The sequence below is a fragment of the Meles meles genome, chromosome 3 (genome assembly GCF_922984935.1).
Source record: "Meles meles chromosome 3, mMelMel3.1 paternal haplotype, whole genome shotgun sequence".
Classification (NCBI taxonomy): Eukaryota; Metazoa; Chordata; class Mammalia; order Carnivora; family Mustelidae; genus Meles; species Meles meles.
Window position 1 is genome coordinate 149,440,318 of NC_060068.1, and position 25,339 is coordinate 149,465,656.

A 25,339-nucleotide genomic window follows, 5' to 3' on the forward strand; every position below is an offset into this window, starting at 1 on the left:
CAAAAATGGGCTTTTGGAAGGAATTGGAAAATAGAGTTCAAAGTTATGATCTTTGGCAAGAATGTGAAGTACAAATATTTTATATAGAATCAAGTAGTCATCTGCTTTCACAATCAACATGACAGAGATGTAGTATTTCCCCACTACTTCAGTTCAAGCTTTTAAAATTCTCCATAATCATAAACTGGCCTTTCTCTCCCTATCCAATGCAGTTTTCCACTCTTCCCCCCAAAAATCATGTACCAAGATCCAACTATCTTTTTCTACCACTATCTTAATCGTTATATGCCAGAGTTTCAAATATTAACATTCTAATTACTGTCTCATCAGCTACATCACTGTTTTATCCAAAAGATTTCCATCCAGAATTACAGTATACACCACAGTAAACGTCCATATAAACACCTCAATCATGAACAGTTCAATCCCTTAGTCCAATATGGAACTTCTAAAAGTTTAAGAACAGCAATCTTAAGTGCTTTGACATTCAAATGTTACCATTTCTGCTCCTTTACTAAACTAACACTTTAAAAGTTTCACTTAAAGGAGTATCTGGGTGCCTCAGTGGGTTGGGCCTCTGCCTTGGCTCAGGTCATGATCTCAGGGTCCTGGGATGGAGCCGGGCATCGCATCGGGCTCTCTGCTCAGTGGGGAGCCTGCTTCCCCCTACGCCCCCCCCCACCAGCCTGCCTCTCTGCCTGTTTGTGATGTCAGTCTGTCAAATTAATTAATTAATTAATTAAAATAAAATCTTTTTAAAAAGAAGTTTCACTTAAAAAATTTTCCCCCTTCTTGTTAATTAAACTAATGCTTCTTTCCTTTGAAGATTTAGATTCTTTGAGAATCTAAAGAGGAGCCAGAATATACAAGTTGCTGCCACTGGAGTGTAGAGTTTTGGTTGTTTCTTGTTTTTGTTTTCTCTTACCATTCTGACCCAATAATATTTATTGGCAAAGACTCTCAAAAACTGGCAAGAGCTATAAATTAGACATTTGAACTCTTCTCCCCCAGCTATCCAAAAGAACTGTCCAAATTTCCAGTACGAAAATGCTTTAACTCCTAAGTCTTATGTCTTAAGGGACTTGAAAATTTGCCTCTCAGTCAGATGAACACATGGGTTACGAGTTATTAATTATACATAATAAGGCTCTGGGACAGGATAAATTGAACTAAACCATAAACCTGACAGATACATAATATATCCCATATTTGTGTTGGATGATAAAACCGCAATATCTAAAAGTTAGGGCCATGACTTGGATGGAATCAGAAAGGCGAGGGCCCACTATCCAGATTCATTACCTAATACCTAACTGTTATTCACTGAGTTCATAAACGCCTGAAACGCCCACTGCAGAAAAAGATTAGTCCTCTCTCTCTGTCCTCTCTATCCCAATCCCTAGAAAAAATGTGGAGAGAGAATGATAAGAAGATTTATATGCCAGAAAACTGTCCACAGTTACACAGACAGAAACATCCATATAATGCATTAAAATGTATACATTTACTTTTACACATTATTTACTTAGATGCATAACTTTAAACACAAACTACCAATTTAGGACAAACAAGAGAAAATAAAGGATTGTTAAAAGGCCTAAAAGACATGTCAACATTAACCTTTCAATGCCTAGGTAGAATTTAAAAAAAAAAAAAATTTTTTTTTTTTTTTTGGTAACAGAGTCTGGGGTACAATGGATTGATTTTAAATATTCCTTCTAGTTGAATAGCACTATACAATGTGAGCAATACAAGAATAAAAAGAAGTCAGATCTTCCAGTTACAGGACTTAGCAGAAAAAAATAAAATAAAATAACGGGATAGATGAAGATTATTTTTGTTGATATTAGACTTTACCATAAGTAATCCAAGGCCACCAACTTTTAGGGAGTGGTACTTTAAGAAATTATATATCCAAATTCACTTAAATATCCTAACCAATGAAGTAAAATAAAACCAACTGGATTTGGTTCAATTCAGTTAACACAACTGGATGACAAAGGACTAATGGGTAGCAAAGAATGAGGTCCTAACTTCTAAAAATATAGAAAAATACTTACTACAAAAAATAAAAATAAATAAATTCAAGTATAATTATTTTTAGTTTAAGCTGAAGGCAGGAATTCTCTCAACAACAACAACAACAAAAACAATCCAAGTTGCTGCTTTCCAGATGTACCTACTTTGATAAAGGGAAAAGGACATAAATAAAGATAATATTTACTTTTTTCTAGTAGAACTTTCATGATATAATCCAGACCTGAGGTTACAAATGACCTGAGATCCATTAGCAAATTGCATTTACCACTTAAAAATTAAAAAGGAGTCTTTCCTGCTTTAAAACATATGTACGCACACACACAAACACATACACACACACACAGAGATCTTGATCTCAGGCACAACAAAATGGAAGCTGCTTACCAAACCAGCAGATACCATGAGTTGTAAAGTGAGTAAACACGAGCATGACAGTTAAAAATTTACTGTTTAGAAATGGCTTTTATGTGTTTATAATTGTTTTTGAGAAACATAGTACCAAATTAGTTATGTAGAGAGGTAGATATCCCAAGTATTCCTCACACATTCACCTAGACATTTTGGCACAGTACCAAAATCACAAAGAAAATCTACACTTTTGCTACAGAAAGACATGATCTTTACTGGTGTTGAGATAAACAAAGGTAGCGCAGAAAAAGTGCCACCATTTTTCTCAGATGTCATCAATTACATAAGACCTCAAAACACACTCTGATTTGGGGGAAAAAAAAATTCTTGCCAACAGTTAAGAGACTGATTAACTTCATCTATTTCATAGTAGCAAGCCTTCCCCAGATGTTACTAACAGGCAGAACTATTCCCTTTAGCCCTTTGTTACCAGAGACAATTGCTACATCTCTATGCAAACATGATGAACTCATTTTATTAGTCAAGTACTTGAATTCCATTCAAGCGCACTTAATACAGTAATACACATTATAAATTGATTGAAATTAAAAAAAGATCTGGGATTGGAAAATGGATTTTTAAAAATACGATACTGATTTCAAATTACATGTTTCATTGATGTTCTGATGGAAGTATACAAAGCAAATGATTTGTTTCCAGCATCTCTGAAAGATTATCTAGTCCTTTAATATATTAAAATAGAAGTCAGAAAATACATCCCTGAAACCTAGAATTGGAAATGCAGTTTGAAAAGTTGAAGCCAATTTGATAACGTTAATTCAGATTATGGTCAAATGGTAAGAGGATAGCTCGAGAGTTGACCGAAGTTTCAAATAAGTAGCATTTGCTGTAAAGAACATAAATGAAGGTAGCGGTAATGTTTACAGGGTCAGATTTTTTCAGATCCACGTATACAATGTAAGTACTAAGATCCTAAAGATTTAATTTCTTAAAACACTGCTGACTATTGAGGAAGAATAAAAAAAAATCCAAATGGATTACAACTAAAATAAGGCTGTTCTTTCTTTTATAAAATACTTCTGGAATTCAGGACACAAAAAATACGCACAGAAAGACATGTTGACTTTTCAATCTTTTTTTTCTTTTTTAAATCAAGGGATCACTGCTCCTGAAAATTCTCCCCACGTTGTTTTGCTTTCTTGTCTTCTTTTTCTTCCAAGAGCTTTGCTACAGATGTGTATCAGCCGTGTATAGTGATACGGTGTTTGTCTGTTCCCACAACGGAAGAGGTGGCTTTGTCAGACAACAGCTTGGTCTTTAAAATTTACTTCTGGTAGGATTCTCTCACTTTCGCCTGCAGTGCGTCACATGTCTTCTTGGCATCGCCTAGAAGCATGGCCGTGTTAGGTTTGTAGAAGATGGGATTGTCCACTGCAGCATAGCCAACACCCAAGGACCTCTTCATAACGATGACCTACGGAGCAAAGACAAAGGGAGAGAGCGAGTGTATGTAACAGACACGACGGGGACGTGACAGGGCCAACACCGCCCTGGCCTAGCTCTGAATGAAGCACGTACTGTGACCAACTCCCGAGTGCACAGACTTCTACGACACACAGGGAATGTTTTCTAAACGCATGTTTACATTGTATTAACTCTCCTTTTTTTTTTTTAAGATTTTATTTATTTATTTGACAGAGAGAGATCACAAGTAGGCAGAGAGGCAGGCAGAGAGAGTGAGAGGGAAGCAGGCTCCCCGCCAAGCAGAGAGCCCAATGCGGGACTCGATCCCAGGACCCCGAGATCATGACCTGAGCCGAAGGCTTAAACCACTGAGCCACCCAGGCGCCCCTTAACTCTCATTTTTAAAATGTGCCCGTACTCCTATCCATGAGAGAAAAATCATATTAACAACAGAGTTTCTTCTCACTGCTTTTCTCCATACAGACTGTGTAACATCTTCTAGTCAGAAAAATAAGTATCATTCTCTGACTGGGCTTCAGAGAACAAACTTGGCACATAAACTTCTGCTACAGATCCTAAGATAAATGTAGCTGAGTGGGAAAATGGGATGGTTCTTATTCCATCACTTTAAAGTGTAGCAGAAGGTTCCACGACGAAAGCCCGAAGAGCGATCTAGCCCGTCAAAGAGAGCGAATGACGAATATTATGCTCCTACAAAGCAAACCGGAAGAAGTCAGTCTGTCTCTAATACTGATGCGTTAGAGTCACTTAGAATTACATGAGTTATGGAGGGTGCTATTCAGTTAAATACCAAGTCAGTTCTTAAAGAAATGGAAAGCTCTTCTGTGGTAGTCTGGGACGTGTAATCTATCCAAAAATGAAAGCAATATAAATTTACTCCCACTTCACACAGCCTTAGTACAGTAACGCATTCTGCATGACGACCAGTGCAATAAATTTCCATCTACACGTGAACAAGTGCGTATCTCATCCACCACAAATTTCAAGCTCATATATTTACAACAAAAAGAAACAAAATGAAAGGGAAACGTCCATCACATCATTACAATGGTTAAAATGCAGATCTGACCTGAGAGTGGTAAGGAGACCAGCCCTCCGCCAGGGCGGCGGAAATGGACAAGCCTGTGAGTTTCTCCATAACCCAGCAGTTAGCTTCCACGGAGGTAAGGTGCGTGAGCAGGGCTTGCCTCCTTATACCATGTCACAGTCTGGACTTCTAAATCACCTTTCTTCTGGACACTCCATAACAACAAAAAATGCCCTTTTAAAAAAACTAAATGAAAAAATGTGCTCGTCTTCGTATATGAAGGCAATGATACTGACTCACTGTCCCAGAGGGAAGCCATCTGCTTCACGGGATGCTCTCTGGAAGTCAGCCAGACTCATTCCAAAGGCTCACAGTTCTTTTTTCAGCTGTGGTTACAGATTTTGTTAATCCACCCACATAACATCATCTAGTTCGAATGCTGACCAGCACATTTACTTGGGTTCTCTGGTGACCACCGAACAGACAGAAGCTGGATAGAGACGGCGGGGCCCTACACCCACTCCAGCTCCTGGGGCTCCCAAAAGGCATCGGCACTCCTCACCAACGTGAACAAGGACAGCTCTGTGTGCGTGTTCTAGGAGACATCTGATCATTACAATGAAACACAAGTCTGAAGCCTTACCTGCTTTGACTTCCAGACCTCGAGGACCGGCATGCCTGCAATAATGGAGTTGGGGTCTTCTTGAGCGGCTGAATTCACTGTGTCATTGGCTCCAATCACAAGGACCAAATCGGTGTCTACATAATAAAGGAAAAAAGAGAAACAAAAACCGCAAATGGGTCATTTTCTTTTTTCTCAAGCAAATTAGAGTGATCTGGACTTTAAAACAACAATAACAGAAGCTAATATTTATAGGATGCACACTTGTGCCAGGCACCGTACAAAGAGCTTCCTCAGAGAGGCTCAGTAACCTAGCCAATGTCACACAGCTAAAACAGTAGATCCTGCAGCTCAGCCTGAGCATCCTCACCGAACCTTGCATTGCTGTGCTTCCCCTCCCCCACAGGGCATCTACCCAATCTGACTTGACGGTTTTTTATTATCTCACAATGATCTTCCCAGTTACATTATTTTATAAGATTTTCATCCCATTTCATCTTTTAAAATGACCACATAAGATGCTATTTGATGTCTCAAAGAAAATGGTCTAAGGGTCTGTACTGTATTAAAGCTGTGTCCATAATTTCTGGAACTGGCAGGTTTCACACATAATTTAGCAACAGTGAAATCTGAAAGGGGGCATAAAATGTCCCAAATTCCCTCTATAATATAAATTACCTTAGAACTTTGCCAAAAATGCCATGTGAATGTAGATATACACACAACTTCATTATTTTTCTCTAATAAACAGTATTTTTTAAGTTTAGAGTGGATACTTGCCAGAGAGAACCGGTTTAACTTTAGCAAACATGATCTTGAGCCAAATGTCATTAACATTCAACATCTACCCAACAACAGCCATAAAGTACGGCACCTTATCTAGCAAAGTCCTGGCACTTGAAAAGAAAACCAAAAACTACTTTCTTGATCGTGAGTTGGTACAATTGGAAACCAGATAAATCTCAGATGCTGAAAAGAACTGGACATGAAATTATCAACAGAAGCAATTTTATAAGTGAGGAACCTGAGGCTGAGTATCCATTTCCAAAAGCGAGAGTCAGAACCTGGATCCGAAAGCCAGGTCTCTTCAGAGTCCCTCTGCAATGACTTCCACTGCCCATGCCCCACCCCGAGATTTTCACCACCTTCCAATCTCCTCCTGGGCCCAAAAGTACCCTTCCCACTCACAAGCCTCTTGGACCTCATTCCGTACTGTCCTTCGTTTATTTCATTTCAACTGTACCCCTCCTAGAAGCAGGTTACTCTTCATCTGACTAGTAGGTCTTCAGTAATCCCACAATGTAGGTCCTAAAACTGGTATCACTTTATTCAGACTAAGAACAAGCTTCTCCATCACCCCCACTACTTACCTGGGAAATCTTGGTTGATCTCGTCCATTTCCAGCACAATATCATATGGCACCCCAGCCTCAGCCAGCAGCACATTCAGCTGACCAGGCATCCGGCCTGCGACTGGGTGAATTCCAAACCTAGATATGAAACAAATGAACAGTTGGCCTTACAAGATGGGCCAAAACGTACAGAGACCCCCATGTCACCCCCAGATCTGCACACTTTGTTCTTGGCACCTTCACTCTTCCTGGTACTATCTGATCTCTACAAGAGGGGCTAGAACAAGAGGGGCTAGAATAGTCCAGATATATGATCAATCTACAAATGTTGAAGTTGGAAGTTTAATCTCTCAGTATACACAAATGAGAGCTCCTCTCGAAAAATAAATGTAACCTTAGAACCTGACTCTTTGTATGTTTCAAGTACAATGAATTCCCAGCATGAATAAATAATATCACCTTACATTTAAGAAGCATTATGTTCTTTTATGATACTTTCCGATAAATCTTGCATCTTTAAAAACTTACGTAAGTCAGCCTGGAATTAAACACTTGCCATGAAAAATCACCACAATTCCATCAAAAGCTGACTCCGCATTCAACTTTAACCTCTATGTTCAAAGCTCGAGAAATAAAATATTGTCATTACAGGAGTTAAAGGCCTCCGATCTTTCCGAGCATGATAGGAAGCATGACTCCGCATCCCAGGAGAAATCTGATAGCAACATGCTGGAGCGTTTCAAAGAGTGAGACACAAATCAGAGCTCCACACTTTCATTAAGGCAAAAGAAGTCAAAGCATCAAGAAATTTCTTCTAACCATGACCATAATGGGATCTTGCCCACAGTATTGATCTCTGTGTCCTCAGCACTGGGCACCATCCTTGACACATAGGAAGGCTTCAATAAGGAGGGAGTGAGTGGGTGAGTGAATGAGAGTGAATAAATGCGGCAAAGAAATGCATTTTATTATAGTTCTTGGCAGGGATCCATCCAACCTCAGCTTAAATACTTTCAGTAACCAGAAACTCACTCCCTCCAGAGGTCAATTCCATTACTAGACAATCCCAATAATTACCTCTCTCTCTCTCTCTCACACACACACACACACACACACACACACACATACACTCATATTCAGCCAAAGAGAACCCCCATCGCGTTGCTTTCCAAGGTCTGTAGTTTGGCCATCTATAGCCTCTATGCCCTTTTCCATATGTGGACTCCTCTGAGCTCTCCCAGGACGCCTACTAAGCAAAACACCCTCAGTTCTTTCAACTATTCATGCCGACAAGACCCACTGCTGTCCGAGTCACCTGTCTCTATAGTGTCAAAATCCAGCTCAAACCTTACGCCCCCGGAAGTGAATACAATATGCTGGATATCATGATCTGGATGCACAAAGCACAGCAAGAAAACCACATCCTGGGCTCTTCCGTTGACAGTGCCCAAGTCGGCCTCGGCATTTATAGCCACCACAACACACTGCTGGCTCATACAAAAGTTATGATCATTTAAGATGCCCTTTCATTTTTCATGGGAACTGCAGCCGAGTCAGGCTTCCCCACTTTGAACACAGGTCCTGCGAGGAACAGATTAAAGCCACCAAGGAATGGGCTCCTCCCCAAAAGTAGACTTGAAAAGAGTTTTAAAATGGCCTTTTAGATTGCCCCAATAGCTGATAAATGATTTTCTACATCTTTAAAAGTGGTAACGAAGAGCCTACATGAGGGGTCTTGTAATTGGGAAGAGAAAAAAGGACATCAAGTGACAGGTGTTCTTTTTTCAAATTCACTTTTATATCATCTCCCTTCTGGGATCACTAAATGTTCCTAGATAACAATTTATGTTAAAACAAAACAAAAACAGAAACCCTGAGCTGAAAGGAAACAAAACACTTACCTCTAAGCAGTTATACAAGAGATAGTCGTTGTACTACTCCTCTTTTTTAAATATGGTTTCCTAATTTCCTGTGAGAATGTGTACGTTTGTGGGGGGGAGTCAAACCATGTCACTGAGGGGCTTCAGGGAAACTGTGAAGGGCTAGGAGGACAATGAGATCAATGACTTTGGCCAGCTGGGAGCTTCCCAGTTTCACAGGTGCCAAAAGGAGGAAAACGTACGCTTTTTATGGTGGAAAAAAATTAACTGCATTTAAAACAAGTTACCACGTCACGCTCTTCTCTTGCAACACAATTTACAAAGGATTTCTCATGTGTTATTTCATTCTATCCCTAATTGTCTTTTAAAAATCTCCACCAAGAATGAGAATGTCCAGCAAGTGATTCAAGCCCTGTCCTTGGTTAGATAAACAAGCCTGTGGAGCTGCATTCCTCTACCCACCAAAAAGAAGCAAGAACGTAGATCTCTTTTGACAGGATGGCTAATGCTGGCCCTTCGTGAGGTGCTATGCAGTTTGTGTACAACCTTTTCAGTACGTAGTTAAGCTAGGATTCAGACCCAGGTCGTTCTGCCTCGAGAATCTGAACTTGTAGCTATTATACCATATAGTACTGCGGTCAGGCAATTTGAGAGGTATTTTGCTTGGTTAACAGCCCCCGTTTACTAGTTACGTTGATGTCAGGCAGGTTACTTAAGGCCTCTCTCTGTCTCCGTTTTCCCACCAAGCAGTAACCCGCAGTTAATACAAGCCCACATCCTGCCAAGGGCTAGAGAAACCGCTGCATGAACAGGCTTGAGAAACACCTATTATTTCTCTCTGCCTGAAGGAGTTCCAACAATCCAATTCACAGTGTTCTTTGAGAATCACTGAGAGCCCAGAAAGTTTCAACAATGCTAAGAGCTATAAAACAAAATACATTAAATCTCTGCATGAAAAATTGACACAGGAGAAAAATACGTTGCAGTATACAAAGTATCCAGCACAATGTAAAACATTTACGAGCACCTGCGGAATGCTGGGCAAGTCGATTCTGAAAAATTACCCAGGACGGGAGTTAGAAATTACCCAGACAGAATGAACTATTTCATCTCTTTCAACTACTTCATCATCCTTCCCCTCAGTGGGCTAGCTGTACTTTTATTCTAGTGAAAATAAAATTCAGGGCAGTCATTAATTAGTTCACTCCAGACCATGATCACCCAAACTCACCACCCCATAAGGTTTAAAGTTCTTCAACTACAAATTCTCCTTTCATTTTGGGGACTGCAATAGTTCGACACTTGAGTACAATTTTTAAAAATATTCTCTAAAGACAAGATTACTTTCTTTTTAAACTGCAAATTGCTCTCCTAATGTCATAATCGATACCAAACCAGAGTTTTTAATCACTCCTGAAAACAAAAGAAATAAGATGAACTACTGACAATTTATGTTCCCACTCTTCATGTGGTAATGCAGACTATATTCAGTACTGTGGCTCTTTTGTGTCTCAGAGCAAGCATTTCTGCAATGTCAGATCAACTCTTAGGTTGGGGTACCTACTTTAAAATTTTAGTATTTTTTACAGTGGCAATAACATAAAACATTTTAAAAAAAATTCTTCAAACACCCAAGCTTATCTCAATAAATGAGGCTTATTATTACTAAACTTCAAATATGAACATAAATACCATTTTAATACTTTAATAATAATATAGTATTTTCGGGGCGCCTGGCTGGCTCAGTGAGAAGAGCATCCAACTCTTGATCTTGGGAAAGTGAGTTCGAGTCCCATGTTGGGTATGGAGCCTACTTAAAAAAAAAAGTAAGAAAGAAAGAAAAAATAATAATACAGTACTTAAAGCATGAGTATAAAAAAACAGACCTAGAGAGAAAGTGCATTATACTGAAATAACTAAAATATATTCCTAAGCCTGTTGACTCCATGTATTTAGAAAAAGACAAGATACGATGAATGGAAGTCTCAAAGGTGTTTGATTTGGTGAAAAACAGCAGGGTGGTTCTCTACATTCACAAAAAGGTATGCTCACTTTCATCACTGACTAGACCCAATGAAAAAAGTAAACAACGGATTTAGTTCTAGGAGCTACGGTTGAAAAGGATCAGAGGGTACTTGGCTAAAGTTCAAAAGAAACACAAAACATCTAATGACCTAGAAAATAACCTCTAGTGAAAAAAGACCAACTGGCTAAAAAAAAAAGGCAAAACGTGATTTTCAAGCACACCAAATAAAACAGAAGTTGACCAAATCATCCTCACTTGCATAAAACAGAAGAAAAGAAAATGGTCTTCAAAGGCATAGGAAAGAATTAGAATTTAAAAAATTTTTGTGTGTGCTCAACATCACTCGGCATCAGGGAAATACAAATTAAAACCACAGTGAGATACCACCTCACACCAGTCAGAATGGCTAAAATAAACAAGTCAGGAAACAACAGATGCTGGCGAGGATGCAGAGAAAGGGGAACCCTCCTGCACAGTTGGTGGGAATGCAAGCTGGTGCAACCACTCTGGAAAACAGCATGGAGTTGCCTCAAAAAGTTGAAAATAGAGCTTCCCTACAACCCAGCAATCACACTACTAGGTATTTACCCTAAAGATACAAATGTAGTGATCCAAAGGGGCATATGCATCCGAATGTTTACAGCAGCAATGTCCACAATAGACAAACTATGGAAAGAACCTAGATGTCCATCAACAGATGAATGGATAAAGAAGAGGTGGTATATATGTACAATGGAATACAATGCAGCCATCAAAAGAAATGAAATCTTGCCATTTGTGACAACGTGGATGGAACTAGAGGCTGTTGTGTTAAGCGAAATAAGTCAATCAGAGAAAGACAATTATCATATGATCTCTCTGATATGAGGAATTTGAGAGGCAGCGAGGGGGGGGGGGTTGTGGGGGGAAGGAGGGGAGAAAATGAAACAAGATGGTACCGGGGAGGGAGACAAACCATAAGGGATTCTTAATCTCAGGAAACAAACTGAGGGTTGCTGGAGGGGAAGGAGGGAGAGGAGAGGGGAGAGGGGGAGGGGGATTGGGTGTCTGGGTTGCGGACACTGGGGAGGGTATGTGCTATGGTGAGTGCTGTGAATTGTGTAAGACTGATGATTCACAGACCTGTACCCATGAATCCCTGAAACAAATGACACATTATATGTTAATAAAAAAATTTTTTTAATTTAAAAAAAAAAGACTTTCTGTTAACTATTTAAAAACAAATGTCCCAGTTAGGGAAAGTGTCCATCTTCTTTTCTGGAGTGAGGAAGAGAGAGGCTCAATGTGAGCTGAGGTACCATCCACCAGTTCAGTACAGAAAGGATTCAAGAGCATCTCCCATACAAACGCAAAGGATAGCTGGCTGGCAGTGGACGTAATCAAGACAGTTGCAGCCACAGTCCTCCCTTAAAGGGAGGACTGGGGAGGATTAAAAGTAACTGTCTTGGGACACCTGGGTGGCTCAATGGGTTAAAGCCTCTGCCTTCTGCTCAGGCCATGATCCCAGGATCCCGGGATCGAGTCCCGCATAGGGCTCTCTGCTCAGCGGGGAGCCTGCTTCCTCCTCTCTCTGCCTGTCTCTCTGCCTACATGTGATCTCTGTCTGTCAAATAAATAAATAAATAATCTTAATTTAAAAAAAAAAGCAACGGTCTTAACCATTAATAGGAGACAACGATGAAATTCAGGATTTCCAGAAATAAAGAACCGCTCTACCTCAAGTCAGTGGTACCATAACTGCCATGAATTACTCATTTGTGCTCTTTTGAAATGCAAATTACAATTCTTGAACACGGAAAATTTCTCCTAATCTCCCAATCTTACCAATCAGTGTTTCCTCCCTCCCCCAGGTCCAAACCTCTTCACAAAACCCAATTTGTAAGACTTGAGGAAGACTTTAAGTCACTGCACTATGTGATATTTAAGGTCTGTATTAGTCTCCTATGGCTGCTGTAATGAATTACACATATTTGGTAACTTAAAATGACACAATCGATTATCTTACAGTTGCGGAGGTCAGAAGCAGAGAATCGGTTTCCCTGCACTGAAATCAAGGTGCTGGCACAGCTGCAAGTCTTCTAGAGGCTCTACGGGAAAATCCATTCCTTCCTTCTCTGGCTTCCGGAGGCAGCCCCCATTCCTCGGCCTGTGAACGCATCCCTCCGACTTCTGCCTCCACTGCCATGTCTCTTCTTCTGACTCTCTCTCACGGCTCCTTCTAGGACTCTCTCTGACTCCTTCCTCTCTGAGAACCCTAGTGATGACATGGTCCTGCCCAAATAATCCAAGACAGTCTCCCCACCTCCAAATCCTCCCCTCAAATCTACAAAGCCCCCTTTGCCACGTAAACTAACATGTCCACAGGTCTGGGAATTGTAGGTGGACACTTCAAGGCCATCATTCAGTCTACCGCCAACATCCTTTCCAGTCCTAAAATTCCATGAACTAGGGTTTCTACTTTAGCTGAGTAATCCAATATATACTATATAAATTACTTTTGGATAACAATTCTGTATACCTCCTTTACTCCAGTAAGTTCTTCATCTTAATTAATTTGTTTGTTTTGAATACTGTCCTTGCTTATCTTTCAATTAATCCATCTGGCCATCATCTTTATGCTTAAACTGACATGTCTTGGGCCAAATTAGAAATCAAAGAGCTCTAAATGTATTTGCTGTTACTGTAACATTTGATTAGCTACAGACTGCATAAAGACATTATATCTGTTGAGCTAGTTGTGAAGAGGAAATAATGGCAAAGCTAACCAATCTGTTATGCTGAATATCCCAAAGGACAGATCATTTTATATCTGTTGGCATAATAATTTATTATGCTAAATCTTAAGACTCTAATGTTGGAGAAAAACACACGCAAGGCTCTTACAAGAAAATGCCAGTGTTTTGAGAGAAATAACAGAACACACTGAATTTGTAGAAATATATATGTGCACACTGATAAGTCAATGTGAGTTAATAACAACTCTGGCCCATGTAACTGGCTTATCTCCAAAGTATGTATTACAGTTAATTATACCAGACATTGGTTTGGCCATGACCAGTCATTTCCAGGAACTGATGGCCAAAGCTCATCAATGTTCCATCATCGTATGAAGAATATCCAGAATTTGAAAATGCAAAGCCTACTAGCCTTTTAGTTCTTCCCTTTGAGCCATGAAAATTATCTCTATTGCGCACATACTTAACAAAGCAGAATCAGCTGTCCCTGTCTACAACAAGACTCTGCAGAAGGAAAATAAATACAAAAACGAGATCACAGAAAGATCTTCCAGGTTCCCAGAACTCTCTTAATGTATCTCCTCCTTAGGTTGCACTGCAACATAGTAACATCATAGTAACATAGTGGCTTACTTATCAGCTCCCACAGCACCTGGCATTCCTTCTAAGGACTCAGTAGGAAGGAAGGAGAGAAAAGGTTTTAAGTAACACCATGTGCCCAGTAAGGTACATTGACTCATAGATGTTCTACATCTCTTTTTAGAGAAAGAATTTAGGGAAGTAGTAAAGAATTGCAGTGAAAGTTCTGGAAAACCACTGCCCAGATTCCCAACATTTGGACAGTTCACTTCTGTATGCCTCCCTTTCCTCTGCACCCAGTGGGAATGAGAACAAACCTCTTCAGAGGACTATTGTGAGATTTAAGTGAGATAGTTCATATAAAGAGTTTTCATACAAAATACTTTAGACCAATACCGAGCATAATTAAGCATTTAATAAATTAACCTTCAATGATAATATTCTATTCAAGTACATCTGTGTAATATAAATGCTCATGGTATTTTTCAAATAAATGTACCTCTTAATGACCATTTATAGAAAAATACACATTTTTACATTAAAAAGTGTTGGTTTCATGTCAACATGTCTAAGTTGGTTTTCTAATTTTTACCATAAAATTCCAGTAAATAGCAAGACAGTCCAATAAGTTCTTTGTATTCACAACTACATCAAAAGACTAAAAGAATGATATAGTCAATAAAGACTAAGGCCAGTAACTGTGAATATTGGACTCACTGGGAACGTGTTCATGACCAATATGCAGAGACGCACTTCTTTGATAAAATCAGATTTCAAAAGGTCCCATTTAACCATTCCACAGATACTATTAGGCAAAAGAATACGGTTTCCTCAACTGACAAATACAACAAATGTCATCATTAAGTCAGGATAATTGTCTCACTTATCTTGAAGCAAGAAAAATTTCAAGAAAAAAGATGCCATGCAATTCCTTTTTGCTCTTTTCCTCTCTCAAATATGAAAATGATAGTTTTGTGTGAAACATTATATAATAAAATACTATAAAAATGTAATAAAATATAATAAACACTAAGGCCTCAGTCCATAATTAAAAGTTCCCGATAGACCCAGGCACGGCTCAAAAAAAGGGAAATAATCTACTTGGATAAAACAACATGATCTTCAGAGCCTTTTAAATTACCCAAGAAAGAACAACAAATGAGAGCGTATACAAGAGTGATTTGTAAATTTCGTGTTAACAGGGTAAAACATGGTAAAAATGCAAGTGAGAAAACACGTTTTCTAAGCTTCTTTTATAACACATGATATAAACCCCATTCTTACAATTTTTCGCAACTTCTCATTAGATTTCAGACACCACATGTTCTAAAGGGGACACAACAATGTGAATTCCCATGATCGTGAGCCAGGGAGACAATATGTCCTGACCAGGGTGTGTTACAGCAGTTATTTTAGGACATGTGGGACTAGTGAAGAGAGCATAAAACATTCACCACATGGATCCTACCACAACTGCTCAAATAAACTACATTTTCCTTCTTGCATTATGGAAATATCCAGATTTAGTTCAGCAATAAAACATGCAGAAGAGCCAAGTGACCCAACTCAACAATAAGACAAAGAAACTACAGAGACAACAGGGCCTCATTCTACAGTATTTAGTGTTTTCTCCATTTTGCTGCCTCCTACTATTATAAATACTGCAAACGATCTTCAGATCAAAAAAAAAAATCCTTTTATAACCTTCAACTATTTGGTCATACATTTTTGCCAGTCACTGCACAGAATGTGTTTTCATACTCAAGATGTTCAAAGAGTTCGTTTCATTTCTCTTGCTGTGTTTTATATTTTCAAATATATGTTGACAACATTTGGGAATTCCGCTTCCCAGTATTATCATCCCACAATTTTTCTAAATATGTTACTCTAAGCTCCTAGGAAGTTGACAAATTAATGAGAAAAAAAGATGTAAGAAAGGGGAAATTTTTTGAAGTTTCGCTTGTTGGAAGCCTATTTATTCTTCTTGCTTTTATCCATAGATATTTATAAACCAATAAAACCTTAAGAGTCAAAACAAGAGGGCTGGGGAGCCGCTAGGCAGCTCAGGAACCAGGCCCCAGGGAGCTACTGCTTCCTCTTGTGATTACAGGCAAGGTGAAGTCATGCTTCCACACTCAGAACAGGTTTTTGGGCGTGTGGAAACATTCCACTTCCACACTCCCAAAAATGAAGTCGCTTCACCATTTCTCTCTTCATTCCCCTACCTCAGGATTCCTTAGATTTTTGTCACTTACTATCCAAAACTCTCCAGTAAAAGAATGTTTTCAAGAGTGCTAATGATGATGTCTTTCTCAAGGAGAATGCTATCCAATTCCTCGAACAGGAATGTCTTGGTCTGACCGGGCTGCTATAACAGAATACGATAAGCTGGGCGACTAAAACAACAAACATGTCCGCCTCCCAGTTCTGGAGGCTGGGAAATCTTGAGATCAAGGCACTGAGAGACTTCTGCACTGGTCTGGAACTGAACCCAAGCAAGGGAAGCCAGAAGACTGTGGAATAAAATCGGCAAAGATCGGACAGAAAATAACTGTCACCATGGAATTGTAAGGTACATAAAAGGAGACAAGGAAAACTAATTATTAATATCTTACTAAAGAACCTTTAAAAGATACGTTTCATATGCCATTTGTCTTTCTCTGAGTTATTTTGCTTAGCATGATACCCTCTAGATCCATCCATGTTGTTGTAAATGGCAAGATCTCATTCTTTCTGATGGCTGAGTAATATTCCATTGTGTATATATACTACATCTTCCTTATCCACCCATCAGTCAGTGGACATGTGGGCTCTTCCATAATTTGGCTGTGGTAGATAATGCCGCTATGAACATCCAGGTGTATGTATCCCTTTGAATTAGTATTTTTGTGTTCTCTGGGTAACTGCCCAGTGATGCAATTACGGGGTCATAGGGTGGCTCTATTTTTAACTTCTTGAGGAACTTCCATACTGTTTTCCAGAGTGGCTGCACCAGCTTGCATTCCCGCTAACAGTGCAGGAGGGTTCCCCTTTCTCCACATTCTCACCAACACCTGTTGTTTCTTTTTTTTTTTTTTAAAGATTTTATTTATTTGACAGCGAGAGAGAGAGAGATCACAAGTAGGCAGAGAGGCAGGCAGAGAGAAAGAGAGAGGGAAGCAGGCTCCCTGCCAAGTAGAGAGCAGAGAGCCTGATGTGGGACTCGATCCCAGGACCCTGAGATCATGACCTGAGCTGAAGGCAGCGGCTTAACCCACTGAGCCACCCAGGCGCCCCACACCTGTTGTTTCTTGAGTTGTTTATTTTAGCCATTCTGACAGGTGTGAGGTGATCTCTCATTGTAGTTTTGATTTGTGTTTCCCCGATAATCAGTGATGTTGAGTACCCTTCCATGTGTCTGTTGGCCATCTGTATGCCTTCTTTGAAAAATGTCTATGCATATTTTCTGCCCATTTCTTAACTGGATTATTTGTTTTTTGTGTGTTGAATTTTATGAGTTCTTCATATGTTCTGGATACTAACTGAAACAGACTCTTATCTGTAGAGAATTGGTAATTACCAGAGGGGAGTGGGTTGGGGGGGATGGTGGAAACAGGTGATGGGGATGAAGGAGGGCACTTGTGATGAGCACCGGGTCTTGTATGGAACTGCTGAATCACTGTATTGTATACATGAAACTAATATAACACTGTATGCTAACTGTAATTAAAATAAAAACCTAAAAAATAAAAAAAGAGTTAAAATCGACCTTAAAGATTCTCCCATCAACTACTTCCTAAGGCAGGACTCCTTTATTTAGAATTACACCAAATACGTGTGCACTGTATTCATCACAAAACAGGTTGGGAGCGCCACTGCAGATGCAAGGAAGAGTCCCTGGTCTGGGCCACACACACCTTAAGGACTCTTGTATTCTATGTTTGCACGTGTTAATGCTCCATTCTGAGCTGGGCCCATGAAGGTAATAAAAAGATCTTGGCACCTGGGTGGCTCAGTTGATTAAGGATCTGCCTTCGGCTCAGGTCATGATCTCAGGGTCCTGAGATCGAGCCCCTGCATTGGGCTCCCTGCTTAACCTGCTTCTCCCTCTGCCTCTGCTGCTCCCCGTGCTTGCACTCTCTCTCTCTCTGCCAAATAAATTTTTAAAAATCTTTAAAAAAAAAAAAATCTGTACTATATTCAATTACTTTTGTAATCTAATTGTGCATTCCACCTGTGGAAAATATGGTGCGACCTGAAAAGGCAGGCTCCTTTGGTTTGTCACATTCTGATCACAACTTCTGACTGACAGCTACACGTCACTGATTAAAAGCACAAGGAAGTTTTGTTTTTTTAATAAATAACTGTAGTAAATGCAGTTTAGAATAAAAACCTGTAAAGCTTGAAGCAGGCCAAATGTTACACAAATGGTCCTTACTGGTGAAAAGGCTGGGACCAGCTGGGTAAGGTTAGCTTATTCACCTGAAGGGAAACATTGTAATGAAGTAGAGAAAAACCCTCATGACAAGGCCACTGATGTCCACAAAAGCTGATTAATGAGAAAGGCTGTGGAATCAACTTCCTGGAGAGGCTTCTTAGGTAAAAGGACAGACACCCACCTCTCTAAAATTGTGAAAGACCTTAGAAATAGTGGTTTAGATGAACTCGTTTACATGGTTCTGAATGGGAAAAAAAATGTTCATTTAAATTTTCTAGAGCTTTCCAACAGCCAGAATTAGAAAACATTATGTACCTTTCATTCTTTTTTTGAAGGCAAATCAGGGCTGATCTGAAATCTGATGTTTATCTATAGCCTCCCCTTCTTTAGGAAAAAAAAATTGTTAAATTTTTTAAAGAGCTTACAGAAATGTCTCAGGGGCACAGTTTTTCTAATACAGAATATAACCTTTTTGATGACTGTGAATGAGAAAATATTTGCCAAAGGGCTACAGTCCCATTTTCTATTTGTGCCTGTGGCCTGGGACACTGAGGTCACCGGAAGAATGAGAAGTCATCTAAAGGGGGTCAGGCCAGACGACAGTGCAAACATCAACGCAGCCCTCTACAGAACCACACCACAACACCACCCATTCCCCTCCAAGGACGCTTTTACAGACTGTGCCCAAATCTGGCTTTTCCATCTCTGAACCAAATCCAGCAACGGAGCCCCAAACAGAAACTGTATGATGACTGACACGGTTTTTATTTCAAAACAACCAACAAGACCCTGAAGAATGATATCACAGGAAAAATTGAAATTCTATTTGCCACTCGTGTTCTAAAATATTATATTCTGGCATAGTACAGAGACTTGGTAAAAAAAAAATTATACACAATGTCATCTTCCTGTCTGAATGACCTTCATGATGCTGTTGGGAAGTAATGGCCGGTGAGCACCATAAGATGACACTGTCAGCAAAATGTCAAAGAAGGGCAACATGAAATGAGAAACGGGCGTTTGTTTATTTATACTCCACCATATTTACATGAACGTCACTGAAGAACCTCAGCTCAGAGTTTATCACGACTAATACTAGAACAAGAAGCCGAGAAACACCCTGGTGGTCAGAGGCACCAGTTTCATCGGGAGTAAAGTTTCTCCCTCAGAGCACCAGAACCGCAAGAAGACAGACTGAGAAACACCCCCTAGAATGAACAGTAAGGCAGGGGCTGTACAAACCATCACAGGCTTTCTTTCTGCTACACCAATACACCATATAAACAGAAAGCCAAAGGTAGTCTGGCCAAAAGCCAGAATCTGGGAGGGACAGGGTTGCTTTCTAAGAGCACAAGAGACACTCTGAGCTGAGAAATTGCTGGCAATTCTATACCATAGGCTGAACACAGATGTGAGTGGGGGCACATACTTTCTTTGGTTTTACTCTCTTCTACCAAAAGTTTCACTCATATGACTTATTATACAAGTAACTCCCATCACACCCACCTTCCTGCTACTATGTTGTTCACAAAGGCAGGCTCATAGCAAAGTGCAAAGAAATAACCCATATGCTTTCTTTTAATGTTATATTAGTCACCATATAGTACATCATTAGTTTTTGATGTAACATTTCATGATTCATTAGTTGCGTACATGGCCCAGTGCTCATGACAACACATGCCCTCCTTGTTAGCCATCACTGGGCTCACTCAACTTCCCTACGCCCCTCCCCTCTGAAACCTCAGATTTTTCCTGGAGTCCAGAGTCTCTCATGGTTCATCTCCCTCTGTGATTTCTCTCCCTTTAGTTTTCCTCCCTTCTCCTATGGTCCTCGGTGCTATTCCTTATGTTCCATATGAATGAAACTGTATAATAATTGTCTTTCTCTGCTTAACTTATTTGACTTACCATAATACCCTCCAGTTCCAACCATGTGGACGCAAATGGTGGGTATTCATCCTTTGTGACAGCTGAGTAATATTCCTTTGGAAATACACCACAGTCTTTCAGAGAACCTGAAGCCCTGGCTAACTTATCACCTGACAGTACCCGGCATAGCTCTGAAACTCTAATGCAATGATCTATGCTCAGCTGTTTGTCATCGCTTCCACCAGCATCTGAGCTGGGGACACAATGGGGTGTAAGTGTCTCCAAGTCAGAATATCTTCAACCCTATTAAATCATGTGCCTGCGAATGTGCACTTCACAGGGTCGGGAATTTTCATCTGCATATTCACAGATGTATTCTCAGGACCTAGAACAGCGCCTGGCACAAAAAACTAGGTAATTAGTTGTTCAGTGAATGGTCATTAACATGAGTAGTCACATCTAAAAAGAATGTATTGCAAAGCTATCATAAAAATGCTAAGGGTGCCTGGGTGGTTCCGTCAGTTGGGCATCTGCCTTCAGCTCAGGTCATGATCCCAGGGTTCTGGGACCGAGTCACGCATCAGGATCTCCAGGACCTGTTTCTCCCTCTGCCTCTGCCTGCCCCCAAACCATGAATAAAGAAAACCTTTTTTTAAAAAATGCTAAATAGGGCACCTGGGTGGCTCAGCTGGTTGAGCGACTGCCTTCAGCACAGGTCATGATTCTGGAGTCCCCAAATCCAGTCCCGCATTAGTCTCCCTGCTCAGCGGGGGGTCTGCTTCTCCCTCTGACCTTTCCCCTCTCATGCTTTCTCTCACTCTCTCAAATAAATAAATAAATAAATAATCTTTTTTAAAAATGCTAAATAATGTCTTATTTCTTTGCTCAAATACAAAATCTTTTATCTGGCCTAATATCTATTCTCTACAGAAGCATGTGCTTTATCACTCTACAAATGTGAATGTCCTATCTCTTCTTGTACCTCAATAAATAACAAATCCAAGAAGGCTGAACTCTATTTACTTGAATTACATTTAACCTTCGAAAAAAGAAAATCCAGTTAGTTTGACAAAGTATCTCATCCTGAAATATCTTCAAAGAGTGGATTCCTAAGCAAAACTAACCTATATTTAAACCAAAGCCATGCCACACAAGACCATAAAACACTATTAAACCACAAACACTACTGGTGGCTGATGTGTTCAGACAGAAAATGAAAAAAAGATTAAATGTTTTTCAAAACCTGCAAAGAAATTCATGTTACGAGTAGCATAAAAGGTTTAAAATGTCCCCTGGACAAATAACTACTCTCCTTTGCATTCCGACCCTCCTCCGACTCTACTTTTCCTAGCACACTATCACATTAAATGGAATTCATTCACTGAGTCATCTGTTTATAGGTTTGTTTGCTTCAGAACCATACACTTTCGAGAGTGGCAACTGGGTTTATGCATCCTTTTCTCTCAATACCTGATAACAAGAAATTTCTATCAGCAAATTATTAATAGAAAGATACGGTTGAACATTAACAGGAAAGCAATGTATAACATCAGTTAGCCAATCAAAGAAATTGAAGGGTGGTTTCATAAACTCAAAAGACTTCCATGATAATCTAAGCAATAATGCTTTCCGAAATGAAAATCGAACTGTGATTAATTGCAAAAAGAAAAAATTACACCTCTTTCTAAGAATTACTCAGTGGGAACCCTCTTTCTGCTCTATAGGGAAAAGCCCATCATATCAATCCAAAGATTGGGAAATCAAGAGAAAAAATGTCTGTACTCTCATAGCATAAGGTTTTTATAATAAAATGCTTTTAGAGATCAAGCACAAGTTAGGTGAGTTACAGAGGTGTTCTGGGCAACTGGGAAACAACTGTACGCTGGCCACTGAGGAAAGTCTAGGTTAGTGAACACTCATGAGCTCCTGTCATGAAATGTCATGTGGTTCATTATGTCATCTCAGCTCCCGGTGAGCATGTTATGACTACAGCCAAAGCAAAGGAAAACAGGAGTGTCTCTAAATCAATCATGGGCCGTGAAGCCAGACAGACTGTATGACAGAGGCAATTTTTCTTGGCACCACTTGGGCATAACTAATTGATGACAATCGTATGTCCACACTGGCATATTTCCACAGGGGATGTGTGTGAGTATGTCACCACATCTGGATGCTAGGCACGCTGGGTCCTGAGGCACAAAGATCTCCTAAAACCAGAGGCCCAGCAGCTGTGCTCAATGAACACCGTGGGAGCTCCACAGGGTGATGAAAGGACTAAATTACTGCTAACTGTAAATACAGATTTATTTCATTAAAATACGAGGTAATATTGCAGCCATCTCTTGTGCAAACAGACATTTGTCTTCTAAAAAAAAAAAAAAGCTAGCATCTATGGATACACATATTCCTAATTCCATCAAGAAAATCTGCATTTCTCCTAGGAAAAGACGACGACGCACATGAGACAAAAATCAACAATTTCCATGACTCCCTTTAAATTAAAAAAAAAAAAATAAATCCCTAGTCAGAAACTAGAAGGGAAGAATAGGATAATCTACTGTTACTGTGTCAGCAAGAATAGTTCTGGAATCTTCCATTTAATTCAAACATGAAATCTGCATAACTTGCTACAAAGCCCATATTGAAAATTCAACAGATCACAGTAAAAAAAACCTGATATATTAATACTTAATTTCACTTTTATTATGAAATTGATCAATATAAGTGGCTAATTTTTCCTAACTCAAAAGTAGAGAAATTAGACTGAACAGTTTTACTCTGATCCTACATAATAAATTATTAATAAGTTTATTATTAAAAAATTATTTGAACAAACTATGACAATTATGTGAAATGACAGCAGCGCTCTCACACATCAAGTCTGACATCCCGTTCACAAAATTACTTCAATAAAGCACAAATTATAACTGAGATACTTTCCGTATATGTTTAATATCTTCCATATAGCTTAAGTCAAGCAACTATTTTCCCCACTCAGGGTGACAGAAATCATCCTAAACAGCAATTTATCTTACGTCCTCATGGATCAAAATCAAATTTTAGTCAGGTCAGAAACTGAGATTTCATTTGTCTCATCCCTTTTCTTTTCCAGAACATTTTCTCCATCCCTCTTATTCCTTTCCCTCACATCCTGCTTCCGTCAAGTTACCCAACAGTCACGATGCCCTCCAATACTGCATCCACCTCACCCCCGGACTGATTTTCCAAGATGTCTGGTTAACATGGGCTGGTCAGTGGGTAATAAGAGAGGGATGTCAGGTTAATCATTCCCTTCCCAAAGGAGAAATGGCTTTCCTGTCTTAGTTATCCCCTGGGAAGGGAATAATCTAAGACAGGAAAGCCATCTTTCTCTACTTCATAAGATTGCCACTCATGTCCTAAACATTTGTGGTGATAGAAGGCATTACCAATACATTAGACTTCTCACATGTGGACTGAATAAAGAAAAACAATCTCTATTTAAGAAAATCATCAAAGATTCTTTAACACATCCTTTCCTTATGTAGGTCTGCAAATGCTTTAAGCGGCAAGCGTATGATTAAAAGGGCAGCCCTGTACAACACCGGATAAGAAAATGGACAATGGTGACCAAAATGAGACTTCATAGGTGAAAATCAAAAAACAAAGTCAGCGGGGCACCTGCCTTCCGCTCAGGTCATGATCTTAGAGTCCTGGGATCGAGCCCCACAGCTTCGTGCTCAGTGGGGATCTTGCTTCTCCCTTTCTCCCTCCCTGCCCCACTAGCGTTCGCATGCTCTTTCTCACGCACGTGCTCTCTCTTACATAAGTAAATAAAATCTTTAAAAAAAAAAAGTGATTTTTCTCATCGTCTATCTTCAATTTTCTAACATTATACTAAACATGGAAACACTGACATCACAGAAAAGCTAGTCCTACCACAAAAGAGTATTTTGACTCTCTATACATGAAAACACTAACTATGGATCCCAGGAAGGCAGAGTGAGGAGTGAGGGAGGGAAGGAAGGAAGAGAGCAAATGCAGCTGATACCCACTTGGGGCGTCTGGGTGGCGCAGTCAGTTAAGCGCCAGACTCTTGGTTTTGCCTCAGGTCGTGATCTCCGGGCCCTGATCTCAGAGTCATGAGATGGAGCCCAGACTCTGCACTCAGTAGGGAATCTGCTTGAGATTCTCTGTCCCTCTCCGTCTGTCCCTCCTACTCCTCCTCTAAAATAAATATGTAAATCTTTAAAGTAAAAAAATAAAATGTCAGATCTCCTTATTCATCATGGAAGTGTCTTCACCACTATTAATAGCTGGGACATTCCAGATTCTGCACCCAGTCTTGCATAGACACTCTGACTAGTTCTGGGCACATGGCTGAGCTTATTTTCTTATCATCTGCCTCAGAAAAAGTGTTAAGATAGACATCTAAAAGGAATTTTCATTAATAGACATTAACAGTTTTGTCAACATACGTTAACATTCTGGTGAACAAACAAATTTTATTTAATAATAGAGTTAGCTTGTCTCTCTGACTTATGGTACCATGTCGATGAAGCTGCGAGAGAACCAGCTTCTCTAGCAAAGAGGCAGCCGGTATCAACTCCTAGGGACAACTCCAGATGGTCCCTTCACAGACTCCTGACAGCAGAGTTCCAGAACAGGGATCCAAAGGTACACCGGACAGATGCAAAGTATTCCAAGGGTCTGTCCCCCACTGACCCCATGTTTACATCCCTCAAACCCTTTATCCAAGGTCACAGGGAATCATCTGGAAATGCAGCATCCTCCACTTCTCCACTGTACTCAAGATCCTCCCAAAGGCAGAGTCTAGTGCTCAAATGCCAAGCAGCAGCCACAGCTACTGCCCTCATCCTTAATTCAAAAGGTGTACAGCGTTAGGAAAAGAACATTTGCACCGGTCTTGTCAGAAGAATATGAGAGCGAACCCAGTCAG

At 39.9% G+C, this 25,339-nt stretch overlaps 1 protein-coding gene across 5 annotated transcripts in view; it reads right to left on the reverse strand.

Moving 5' to 3' along the window:
• Nucleotides 1–2,897: 2,897 nt before the first annotated feature.
• The window catches only part of NNT (nicotinamide nucleotide transhydrogenase), a 93,988-nt gene continuing 71,546 nt past the window's right edge, over nt 2,898–25,339 (reverse strand). For all 5 annotated transcript variants that reach the window (XM_045999579.1, XM_045999575.1, XM_045999576.1 and 2 more), the window contains exons 20-22: nt 6,914–7,032; nt 5,565–5,680; nt 2,898–3,883 (exon numbers count right to left, since the gene is read on the reverse strand). In XM_045999579.1, the coding sequence (XP_045855535.1) occupies nt 3,734–3,883; nt 5,565–5,680; nt 6,914–7,032 (385 nt within the window). In that variant the 3' untranslated portion in view covers nt 2,898–3,733. The remainder of the gene's footprint in view (nt 3,884–5,564; nt 5,681–6,913; nt 7,033–25,339) is intronic.